The 12,281-nt window shown below is 44.5% G+C and overlaps 2 protein-coding genes across 2 annotated transcripts in view; one reads left to right on the top strand and one right to left on the bottom strand.

The window, feature by feature from the left end:
- LOC125887559 (general transcription factor II-I repeat domain-containing protein 2-like) overlaps positions 1–12,281 on the bottom strand; it is a 476,753-nt gene that overhangs the window by 161,044 nt on the left and 303,428 nt on the right. The window lies entirely within an intron of this gene.
- znrf1 (zinc and ring finger 1) overlaps positions 1–12,281 on the top strand; it is a 177,583-nt gene that overhangs the window by 111,413 nt on the left and 53,889 nt on the right. The window contains exon 2 of the mRNA XM_049574526.1: positions 3,516–3,611. Coding sequence (XP_049430483.1) covers positions 3,516–3,611 — 96 coding nt within the window. The remainder of the gene's footprint in view (positions 1–3,515; positions 3,612–12,281) is intronic.

The following is a 12,281-nucleotide window of genomic DNA, read 5'->3' as shown; positions in this document are numbered from 1 at the left end:
CACACAGAAACTGATGTAGTCCGTGATGCATTCTGTGAGCCCGTCGATGTCCTGCCCATGTGGCTCACAGAGTGCCTGCCAGCCTGTCACCTCAAAACAGCCCTGCAGTGTCTCATAAGCCTCACTGTCCTCATGGTCGCAGGCAGGCTCCTGACTAGTGGTACATAGCAGGGGTTGAGGTGCACCAGGTTGTGGTCTGACCTACCCAGAGGGGGGAGGGGGGAGCAGCTGTATGCATCCTTGGCGTTTGCATACAGCAAGTCCAGTGTTCTCTCCTCTCTGGTAGGACAGCTCACATACTGTGTAAAGGTGGGCAGTGTTGTTGCCATGGTGACATGGTTGACATGGTGACACCCGAGATAGCTATGAAGGCACTCGGGTGTTTAGTCTGCAGGCGGGCTATGGCGGAGTGAATGACTGCACATGCTGACGTCGGGTTGGCAGAGGGGGGGATGTAAACAGTTACAATAATGGTATGTGAAAACTCCCTGGGCAGATAATACGGCCTGAGTCCAACAGGAAACAGTTCAATGTCGGGGCAACAGATTCGTTCCTTAATAGAAATATGGTCAGGACTGCACCATCAGTTGTTGACTAGAACGGCAAGCCCCCCTCCTTTGCGCTTACCGCTCTCGGTGCAGTCCCGTTTGAAAGCCATTGATGGAGACATTGTTGTCAGGAATGTCCTGGTGAAGTCATGTCTCAGTGAAGCACATCAGACTACATTCCTGGTACTTCTTTTGACTCCTGGCGACCGCTGTTAGCTCGTCCATCTTATTTGCCAGCGACCTCATGTTGCCCATGATGAGAGAGGGGAGACACGGCTTATATTTCCTCTTCTGCACAAGCCTCCGTTGTTTCAACCCTGCTTTTTTCCTCCGCTGTTTACTTCCTCCCCTGCATCCTCTGTGTGTTTTCCTCCACATTTCAGCTGGGATCTCTGATGTTCTGGCTGCCAAGCCGGCCGGCTGGCCTCAGCGCGATCAGCTGATCTCTGGAGTAAACAATGCAACCATGAAGTTGTTGCGCAATGATGCCGGGTCCGAATGAAAGAAGTAATTCCAGAGTGAGGATACAGAGCACAAGTCTCTCAATCAGCATGTTTGGAGAGTGACAGTCATTACAGTCATAAAGAAACAAGCACAAATACCTAACTTAATAAAGCAAAAAAGTGGGAAAACTAAGAAAACAAGCAGAAGCGACTGCAACAGGCTGCACGCGCGGACGCATGCGCACTGTTAGTATAATTATCCGACAACATAACGGAAAGGAGAAATGAACGTCTGTGTTTACCTTTAACTTGATTCAGACATGTTCCTCTGCCTGTTGCTGCTCCCTCTGTCACCTCATCCGCTCTTCAGTTTCACTAAGCTCTGTGTTCGTGTACGTCCATGTACTCCATGTTCAAATAACTATGGGCGGTCATCAAATTCAAATGATTCATCCAGTTCCAGTTGGTTAAAATTGGGTAAAAATTCGGACATGTTTGTTCTGGCAAGTCAAAACACTCACTCAGAGAGTGAAAGTCTGGCTCTGAAATCTTACGTCTCGCAAGATTTGAGTTGTTGCAGGAAGTTACCGCTGGAGTGGCCTTACAAACGCGAGGAGTTACTCTGTTTGGAGTAGTTATGGCTGATTTTTTTGGACCAACTGGATTTGGATAGGATATGGCAGCCTTTTGAACATCCTATCACTCATTTAGACAAAAGTAGATTGGAAAATAGGGCCCATTTTGGAAAAAAAAAAAACATTCGTTCCCCTTTAAATCCAATGACCCACCCATCATCCCAACCTGCCTCCTTAAGAGACCACTTCTTTTTTTGTTCTCTAGTCTCATCAGGACATTGGTCACATGATCTAAGCCTTCCAAATGCATTTATTACAGGGTCATCATTACGTGGGATATTTATGAATTTTGGTGCAGTCGTAATTGTAGCAAAAACATACAAACTATGCATGAGAACAGCCTGATCTGTTAGGATCTGTTGGGGTGGACCTGTTTAAAAGTCATAATGAGAAAATGTGAAACATCCCTTGCATTTTGTATTTCAACATTTCATATGAGCACGATTTTGCTGGAGACTCAAAGAGGACTGTTTGATCTAGGCTGCTCTGTGCTTTAGGTTAGTGCTGCACGATTTGATAAAAATGTGCGATTGCGATTTTGGTGGACAATATCGCGAGCTGCGATTGCGATTACACTATAACACATAAAGGGTATCATGAGTCTTCTTGCTTGATTCAGTGTTTTCCCTACCATTATATTAGGGGGGCACTGACCTGACCTGACATAGTTATTGTTATGGACAGTGTGTAAATGACCATCGAAAGGCTGCTGTTTCGCACAGTCAAACACACTGCTCGCACAGCAGCGCAGCATGGCACTGTACACACACACTCAGCTGGAGCGGAGCCTGTGTTGTGTTCAGGTGTTGTCACGTAAATGACATGAAGCATGTGAATAGGCCATAGCACAACACAGCAGCATGTCAAGTGGGCTGAGCCTGAGCAAAATTCTGCTCAATTTTTCAGTTGTTATTATATAGTTTGTTATGGAGTCCATGATTTCCCTGTGTCTCTTTGAGGTCTTGTCATATAGCGTGACACTTACAAATGTATGCATAATTGTGCTTTGTTGTTTTATGAGGCCCTGGTGGCTTTCAGTTGTCTCTTTGTCTTTAACGTTACTTGGCATGGCTTTCTCTCACATGCATTCTTCCTACTTTTCTCTGTGCTGTCTCAAGTGTTGACATAGATTGGTCATGTTGCCGCGGGACGTGGCGACTTTAACTTTTAAACTTTTACACAGCATGTCTTTCTGTTCAATGTCGCCGTACCTAAATCCAAAGTGTCGCCATATAATAGACGTTGGGGTGTTTTTTTGCCACCAACTCAGCCTGTTCTTGGTCGTGTTGGTCACTGCTGCACGCCGGGTGGTCAGGTGACCATAAGTGCGGCACACACCAGGATAGCTTGTGGGCGTAATGTCAACAGACTCCACACACTACAGGAGAGGTAGTCACATTCACAGGCACACATGTTAACATTTATTTACATTAAATCACAAATCGCAGCCTTTTGTGCGGTTATGTAATAGCACAACCTGACATTGCGATTGCAACTGCGATTAGATTAATCGTGCAGCACTACTTTATATCACAACTTCCACAGCTAGTTTGTCATGTTTTGTCATTAGATGGGGTCCCGGGGCCCTGAAGAAAAACAGCAACACTGAAGTGATTTGCTGATGGGTAATTTATCACCTCCTAGACTTCAGATCATCACCTTAGAAGATAAATGTGTACCATCATTTAAATCTCAAACACATTTTCACCTTTCTTTTATGAAAGGACATCTAAAAACTGCCCTTTACCCACTTCTTTGGCATATACTCAGTAATGATGTAATAGGCCTTCAGCTGGGTTAAACATATTTAATGAGCACAGATTGTGATGAAGCTGATAGAGGTATATATTTGAATTTTTCACTCATCCATTCTCTGCTGTTTATCCTAGGATTCAAGTGTCCTGTCTGCTCAAAGTCTGTGGCGTCCAATGAAATGGAAGTTCACTTCATCATGTGTCTAAGCAAGCCTCGCCTCTCCTACAATGGTAAGGAATGCCTTTGTGTCTTTTTGCAGTTACCTTCTCTTTAAATGACAAGAGGCTAGACCTGGTACACAGAAAAAGTCTGGCTCCCTGGTTTGCCTGTATGAACTGATGGTTGCCCTGGTTTTTAATTCAATTCAATTCAATTTTATTTATAAAGCCCAATATCACAAATCACAATTTGCCTCACAGGGCTTTACAGCATACGACATCCCTCTGTCCTTATGACCCTCGCAGCGGATACGGAAAAACTCCCCAAAAAAACCCCTTTAACGGGGAAAAAAAACCGGTAGAAACCTCAGGAAGAGCAACTGAGGAGGGATCCCTCTTCCAGGACGGACAGACGTGCAATAGATGTCGTACAGAACAGATCAGCATAACAAATTAACAGTAATCCACATGACACAATGAGACAGAGAGAGAGAGAGAGAGAGAGAGATGCAGGTAATGACAGTAGCTTACAACAACATTATTGAAAGTAATAATATTATAGTTATAGTTCTGGCTACTGCGGTACAATATGTTGAAAGTATGTGGTACTGTGGTAGTTTTCTTTCATCATATTTATTGGTCTTCCCGATGTTGTGCCCAGTCTCCTGACACTATTACTGTTGTGATGAATATTCATGACAAGGTGGGTACGTCTCCAGACTGATGTGTGTTGTCAAACTAGTCCTAAAAAATTAGGAATATGAACGAGGGAAAATGAGGAAAATCATAAAAATTCATAGGATGATTTTACACAACCTGACATATTCAGTCATGCACTCTTGAAAAACAAACACAACTGAAGCTGTTAAGATCTCTAATGGCAGTCGACCCTTGCTGTAACATGTAATCTCTTTAGTCTCACGAGATGTTACTGGTACGGCATACATTTTAGGACATCCTCAGGTGTCAGGCTTCAGCGTCAGACCTTAGATGAAAAGGCATAAGGTCTCAGGAAAACCTCTGTCAGACGTCACACTGAACGGCCTCAGAAGAAAAGTCATCGGACCAAAAGGCATCAGAAAAAAAGACGTCAGACCAAAAGGCATCAGAAAATAAGTCGTCAGACTAAACGGCCTCGGAAAAAAAGTCATTGGACCAAAAGGCATCAGAAAAAAAGTCGTCAGACTAAACGGCAAGATCAGTCTCATGGCACAGTGGTGTGGTGGTTAGCACTGTCGCCTCACAGCAAGAGGGTTCCTGGTTCGATCCCGAGTGTGGGAGCCCTTCTGAGTTTGCATGTTCTCCCCGTGTCAGCGTGGGTTCTCTCCGGGCACTCCAGCTTCCTCCAGCAGTCCAGAGACATGCAGATTGGGGATAGGTTAACTGATAACTATAAATTGTCCGTAGGTGTGAATGTGAGTGTGAGTGGTTGTCTGTCTCTATGTGTCAGCCCTGCGATAGTCTGGCAACCTGTCCAGGGTGTACCCTGCCTCTCGCCCAATGTCAGCTGGAATAGGCTCCAGTCCCTCCGCAACCCTCAAGAGGATGAAGCGGTCAGAAGATGGATGAATGAATGAATAAATATATATTTTTATATATAAAATCATTAAAAATTAAACATCACTCTCTAAACTTTTGGGATATCGGGTGTCTGACTTGCATGTCCTGTCTGCACACCGCTTCAGTAGCCTATGTGCCAAAGCAGTGTACGTACGGGCGTCTTATTTTGTATTTGTTTATTGTCCTAACGTAGATGGATTCACTACGAACTGTACGTTTAAAGGGCCAGTGTGTAATATTTGGCATGGTGTATTGTCAATCTGAATCTGAATATTCTACCCATTAATATGTTTATACAAGTGTATGATCGCTATAAAATAAAATTCGTTTGTTTTTTGTAGCCTTATAATTATGCTTTTATACATATATATATATATATATATATATATATATATATATATATACATATAGCAAGGGCCTTGCTTTAGAGAGGTCGCCATCTTGCGCCGCCATATATGTACGGCAGACCGAGTGGACAATCCAGCCAGCCAGAGAACGCGTTTCGCGTGTATAAATAAACCAATGAAGACAGCGGAAGGAAGGAAGAAGGAGGAGGAAACAGCAGAGAGTGTTAGTAGTTCGTCGATAGAGAGTAGTGGAAGTTTTTTTAGTTATAAAGTTTGCGAATGGACCACACTTACCACGCAACAGGAGAGAATGAACCCGAACCGTCATCTGCGAGGAAAAGAAGACGCAACTTCACTCTTGTGATGCACTCTCTGCGGCGCTTTTCCTCCTGGTGATATATCTCCCCAACGATGGTAGCAGTAGCACTGAATCCCATTCTGTGCATTCAGCCTCTCTTCTCACCTGCTCAGCATCAAACACATGGAGTTCCTCATCTGTATGCTCCGGCTTAAACAGGTATGGCTCTGGATCTGTGTCCGCTACAAGAAACTCTTCAAAATTGTGTTCAAAGTCGTCCATTGCAGCTACTATAGTCCGGAGATATTGCTAGACTAAATAAACCGCTGTCAGTCAGTGTGCGGGCTGGAGATTGGCAGAGCAGAGAGGGGAGAGGGGTCCCCACTCAGTATGGTCAACGAGTATGTGTGTAAAGTTATGAAGTGTGTCTGTTACGCTAGAAGAGTCAGAGTTTGGGACGGAGTGGAGTGTTACCGGAGTTTCTGGAGTGCTCAAATAAACGGGTCTTTTTCCCGAACGCTCCTCTGGTCTCCTGCTCGTGAGGGATTCACTACAATATCGTAACATGGTTTAGATTTCTAAATAAACATTCACCTCGTCGCTAGATAGACCTACTCCTGAAAAACCTGTGCGCAAGGCTTTTTGTCCCTACGAGGCCGCCGTCATTTACCAGACAGGAGGGTAAGCGAGTGAGCCCTGCAATCTAGAGTTTGACCACTGATGTCACTGTTTTCAACCCATTTTACACGCTGGCCCTTTAATGAGCAGCAACAGCAGCAGGTCAGAGGAGCCAACTAACTAACTTACCAGTTAACAGTGAGTCATTATGTTTGCTTTTGTGAACTAACTGACACATGCTGAGAGAACGACGAGCAACATTTGTTTGTAGAGGGAGGTTGTTGTTGTTGTTGTTGTTGTTGTTGTTGTTGTGGTGGTGGCGATATAGCTAGAGATGTTATTCAGAGGATATGCAGAGTTTTTTTTCATATTCCCCATTCATTCGACTTGAGCAAGTGTTATAATGATGGGGGAAACCCTGACTTCACCTCCCAGATGACAGCTGTAGTTTTAAAGCTATGATCTGGGCTTTTAGGCGAGGGATCCTCCAGAGAGGGACTGTTTTCAGTGACTGAAATACAGCGGCAAGAAAGAAAAAAAAAAAAAAAGCGGCGAGAGCTGGATACTGATCACAATCACCCAAAACTTGTAGTTTGACAACGTCACTTATGTTAATGATCAGTGAGATAACCTAAGTATTTGTGGGGTGAACCACTGTTTTGCCCTCCAGCTGTGTGGGTCACGTCACTGAAAAGTATGAATGATCTTTGTGATCTCCGAACAGTTTATCCATAAATTTGCTGATATTAACTTTAAAACCGATGCCAGTATTGGTGAAAACTCTGTATTTCTTATGCTAGGAGCATGGCCGGTGTTATGCCGAAATCTGCATGCCTGCCGAGAACTGCATGCACCTCGCGGGAGTGCGCACAGAGCTGAAAGGAAAGCTACTGTCTTGATTTTTAAGGAAACGTACTGTTTTAAAACAAAATAATCTTCTTTGTCAGGTGCATCAGTGATGACCATAATACTCTGTCAATAGGCTTTATGTGTGGGAATATCAGGATGTGTTATCCAGATAAGGGCATGTACATCACATATAGCAGATGGATGTGATTTCCTGTCGATGAGATAAACGCAACTGTCGTCACAGTCCATGCTGGCACAATGAGGGAGAAATGCACAGACTGCTTCATGTTGGAAGTGCTGTGGTCGGACTAACTGGCTGGCTACCCCCTGGTGGTGCCGGGCAGGGGCGGAAATCCTGGGGGGGACATGACTCCCCCCTTCAGTAAAGCTGTACCCCCCTAGAATCATTTGAGACACAATTAATAATTTTTGAACAATGCAGTAGTATTTATTAAAAGCACAGTGTAAGCGGTTCTCATTATAATCGCGCAATAATGTGCTATTTAAATCTTAAAAGATTTAGTCTTCCCCCTCCCATTCCTAGTAGTGGTATATCCCGTACTCTTTCCAACGAGCGAGGCTGCTTGGCAGCAGTAACAGTGTGTGGCTGGACCCGGCTGCCCACATCGCGCATTGCAGGGTAAGATGTTCACTCACACAGACACAGTTTAACTTACACAAATTACAACACATCCCATTTACTGTTCCAACAAGCCCCAGGCCCAGGCTGATGATATAAACTGTCTGCAACATTTCTCCTGCATTGTTCAAAAGCCTACTCAATTACCAGTGCTGCTAAGCTAAAGGCTAATGATTAAGCTCAGAGTTTAGTGATAGTCAGAGAGGACAGGAGAGAAAGAAGAGGGAGAGGATAGGACAAGAGCAGTCAGTGGCAGAGTGGCTCGTAGCTAATGGGTACCTGTCTGTGGGCTCCACCTGTCAGTGAGACAAACATGAGAGACGTGCAGTCTAACTGACGAGGAGCAGTCATTACGAGCGACTATTACGCACAGTTGTGGCGGAGCAGCTCGTAGGAAATGGGTACCTGTCTGTAGGCTCTCCACCTGTCAGTGAGACAAACATGAAAGACGTGCAGTTTAACGGACAAGGAGCGGTCATTACGCGCGACTATTACGCACGGTTGACGGAGCGTAGCTAATGGGTACCTGTCTGTAGGCTCTCCACCTGTCAGTGAGACAAACATGAAAGACGTGCAGTTTAACGGACAAGGAGCAGTCATTACACGCGACTATTATGCACGGTTGACGGAGCGTAGCTAATGGGTACCTGTCTGTAGGCTCTCCACCTGTCAGTGAGACAAACATGAAAGATGTGCAGTTTAACGGATGAGGAGCAGTCATTACGCGCGACTATTACGCATGGTTGTGGGGTGCACAGCGGCAGATCTCACAGCACACTGTTTATAAACCAGTTTACCAGTTTAATTGCAGGAAATGTTTAGTTGTTAAGCCATTTCTCATAAGTCTAGACATTCACTCTGCCTGTTGGAGAGATAAAGAGAAGATTAAAGTGTCAAATTGCGGTAAAAGATGCTGTATAAAAGACAGGCTACAACTTTTTTCCCTTGTCCCCCCCTGGAATTATTCTCTAAAATTTTACTGTTTATTGTCCACCCCAACTATGAAATGGGATTTTCGCCCCTGGTGCCGGGGGATCCGTTGTGTGATAGCGGAGCAAAGAGTCAGCAGCTGGATTTTGCACCCACGGTCAGTAGTAGTAGTAGGTGTATAGGCAAACAAACAAACAAACAACAACCACAACGACCATTATTCATTGTATTATTACATTTGTGGGAAGTTATTACAATAAAGATTTTCACTTCTCCACAAACGTAATAAATCCCTGCAAACGTAATAGTTATTACATTTGTGGGAAATTGCGTGTTATGTTTGTAGTAGGCAGCGACTATTACATTTGTGGAGAATGTATTACATTTGTGGGTTTATTACATTAAATGCTGCAGATTTTTATTACATTTATGGTTTGTGGACAGTTATTACATTGGCGGGCGTTACAGCCAACTCTTCACTATTTTGTGTGTGGCTGCGTTTTTAAGCATGGGATTCAGATAGCTCTATGAAAACAAGGTTTTTAAATGCGGAAAATTAATTTAGGGAGTCATTCGCAATGTCAAGGCCCATGAAATAAAGTATGCTACGTGCTAATAAAGCCATGATAGTGTTCCTATCAAACTTTGACTTGAAGTTTCATGAGGGTGTTAAGGGGTGCATGTATTTTTCGACAGAACTGATTGCTGCTGCCGGGAATGCATCCCCTGTGCGTTATGATTAGGTCATTATTAAATGAATGAAATTCAACATTGTTGAGCCAAAAGGACCCAGAATATGAGCTGGTAAAATCCTTTGATTCACAGACCTCCTGAAATATAATTACAGCCTGGATGCATTATTCAGCAGAGGTGTATTTATTACCTGCCGAGATTTGCATCCCCTGTTTTTTTAGATAGATAAATAAATTACTAGTCTGCACCCATGTTCTGCAGACTGTTAAATCAAAGTTTGAAGAAATAAAATGCCTTTTGGTCTGACGACGTTTTTTCCGAGGCCATTTAGTCTGACGACTTTTTTTCTGATGCCTTTTGGTCTGACGTCTTTTTTTTCTGATGCCTTTTGGTCCGATGACTTTTTTTCTGAGGCCGTTTAGTCTGACGACTTTTTTTCTGATTGCTTTTTGGTCTGACGACTTTTTTTCTGATGCCTTTTGGTCTGACATCTTTTTTTCTGATGCCTTTTGGTCCGATCACTTTTTTTCTGATGCCTTTTGGTCTGACGTCTTTTTTTCTGATGCCTTTTGGTTCAATGACTTTTTTTCTGAGGCTGTTTAGTCTGACATCTTTTTTTCTGATGCCTTTTGGTCCGATGACTTTTCTTCTGAGGCCATTTAATGTGACGTCTGACAGAGGTTTTCCTGAGACCTTATGCCTTTTCATCTAAGGTCTGACGCTGACACCTGAGGATGTCCTAAAATGTATGCCATATACTGGTCATATCTGAGGCCCTGACACCTGTGTTTATTTTAAATTCAACTTCCACCTGTGCACAAGGCCAGCAGTAGAGTGTAAAGTACAGGAATCATCTATTGACAGAGCTAGCATTAACTACTATATTCTTAGGGTGTAGATTTGGGCTGATTTCCAGGTTTGCCGGTCTGGTCCGGTCTGGTGTATGAGACTAAACTGGCTGGATTTTATGCAGACTGGCTGAACCGGCATTTGTCATTATGGCACACTCTGGCAAATAAAAAGTACCATACATCAGCAGCCTGTGCTGACAGCTTTAGTAAACATCAAAGGAAAAATGGAGAATAAAGGCACCAGGCAAACAGGTGTCCTGTTGGCCATTGCACAGGCAGTGTTTCCCATACATTAACGAGAGTATGGCGGCCTGCCATAGTCAAATTTGCCCCGCCAGAGTCTCCAAAAATCGGTCAGATATAAAATGCCTCCAGTAAATGAACGTCACTCTGTAGCGCACCGGCTGGAGCGCACCAGCTAGAGCGCCTCTATTGTTATGGGCAGTGTGTAAATGACCATCAACAGACTGCTGTAACACACACTCAAACCTGCTGCTCACAGAGCAGTGCAGCACAACACTGTACACACACTAAGATGGAGTGGAGCATGTTTTGCTTTCAGGCATTGTCACATAAATAACAAATTCCAGCATGTCAATACTCCATTGCACAACACAGCAGCATGTCATGTGGGCCAAACCCGAGAAAAATTTTGCTCAGTTTTTCATTTGTTATTATATAGTGCGTTGTGGAGTCCGTGATTTCCCTGTGTCTCTTTGAGGTCTTGTCATATAGCGTGACACTTACAAATGTATGCGTTAGGGTTGTGCCGATGGGTGATCCGATCGCCCATCGGCGATAGAAGGGTTGTTTCACGATGTCTTTTTTAAATGACAATGCAATCGCAAGGTGTGGGGGGGACAGCGCGTGTGTGGAGCATGCTGACGAGATTGAGGCTGAACGAGGCTGAGTGAGAGGAGACAGAGGGAGGCTGCTTAGTGAGAGAGCGGAGGGTGGGGGGGGGGGGGGGATCAACGCCTCCACCCGCTCGACACAAGCATACGCGGGCGTACTATAAGCGGAGCAGACGAGGAATGTCCGCGGTCATTCGGGCTTTCATAGTTGAGCGCACTTCCGCGTTGTAGTTTCCTGTAAAAATGTCCGTGAAAAATCCCCGCGATGTGAAAAATACATGCCGAGCAGTCACTGGTGCGCGGAGCGGAGTCCGCACATTCGTAAAATCTGAGCTTTGCGCACACAGGGCTTGCGGACGTCCGCTTTGAGTCCGCGCAGACCTCCGCGGAATCTGTTCCACGTATGTTCCGCCCGAGTATGTTTGGCCTTAACGCGCATGTCGCGGAGCGGTGAACAACACAAACAACACAATGTCAGGAGAAATTGAAAAGATATGCCGTCTATGTAAAGTCAGCTTGCTAATTAAGGAGCCATTACATGTTCAAGAGTTTTATAAAGCTGCTCAAACGCCAAAGAGAAGCTCTAAGTGAACGTTTCAGCGGCAACGCGTAATGACCCCCCCCCCCCGGCGATTTCACTAGATAGCGATAGGACGATAGGATATGGACAAGATCGCCCAACTCTAGTATGCGTAATTGTGCTTTGTTGTTTTATGAGGCTCTGGTGGCTTTCAGTTGTCTCTTTGTCTTTAACGTTACTCGGCTTGGCTTTCTCTCTCATGCATTTTTCGTACTTTTCTCTGTGCTGTCAAGTGCTGATATAGATTGGTCGTGTTGCTGCGGGACATGGCGACTTTAACTTTTAAAACTTTACATAGCACGTATTTCTGTTCAACATCGCCGTACCTTAATCCAAAGTATCACCATATAATAGATGATTATAGTTTTTGGTCGTGCTCATGCTCTTCTTCAGCATCCATGTTGGTCACTGCTGCACGCCGGGTGGTCACCTGACCACACGTGCTGCATGCACCAGGATAACTTGTGAGCGTAATGTCAACAATCTCCACACACTATAGGAGAGGTAGTCACGTTCACAGGC

Source organism: Epinephelus fuscoguttatus, linkage group LG4 (genome assembly GCF_011397635.1).
Source record: "Epinephelus fuscoguttatus linkage group LG4, E.fuscoguttatus.final_Chr_v1".
Classification (NCBI taxonomy): Eukaryota; Metazoa; Chordata; class Actinopteri; order Perciformes; family Serranidae; genus Epinephelus; species Epinephelus fuscoguttatus.
This window is presented reverse-complemented; position numbering and strand designations above follow the sequence as displayed.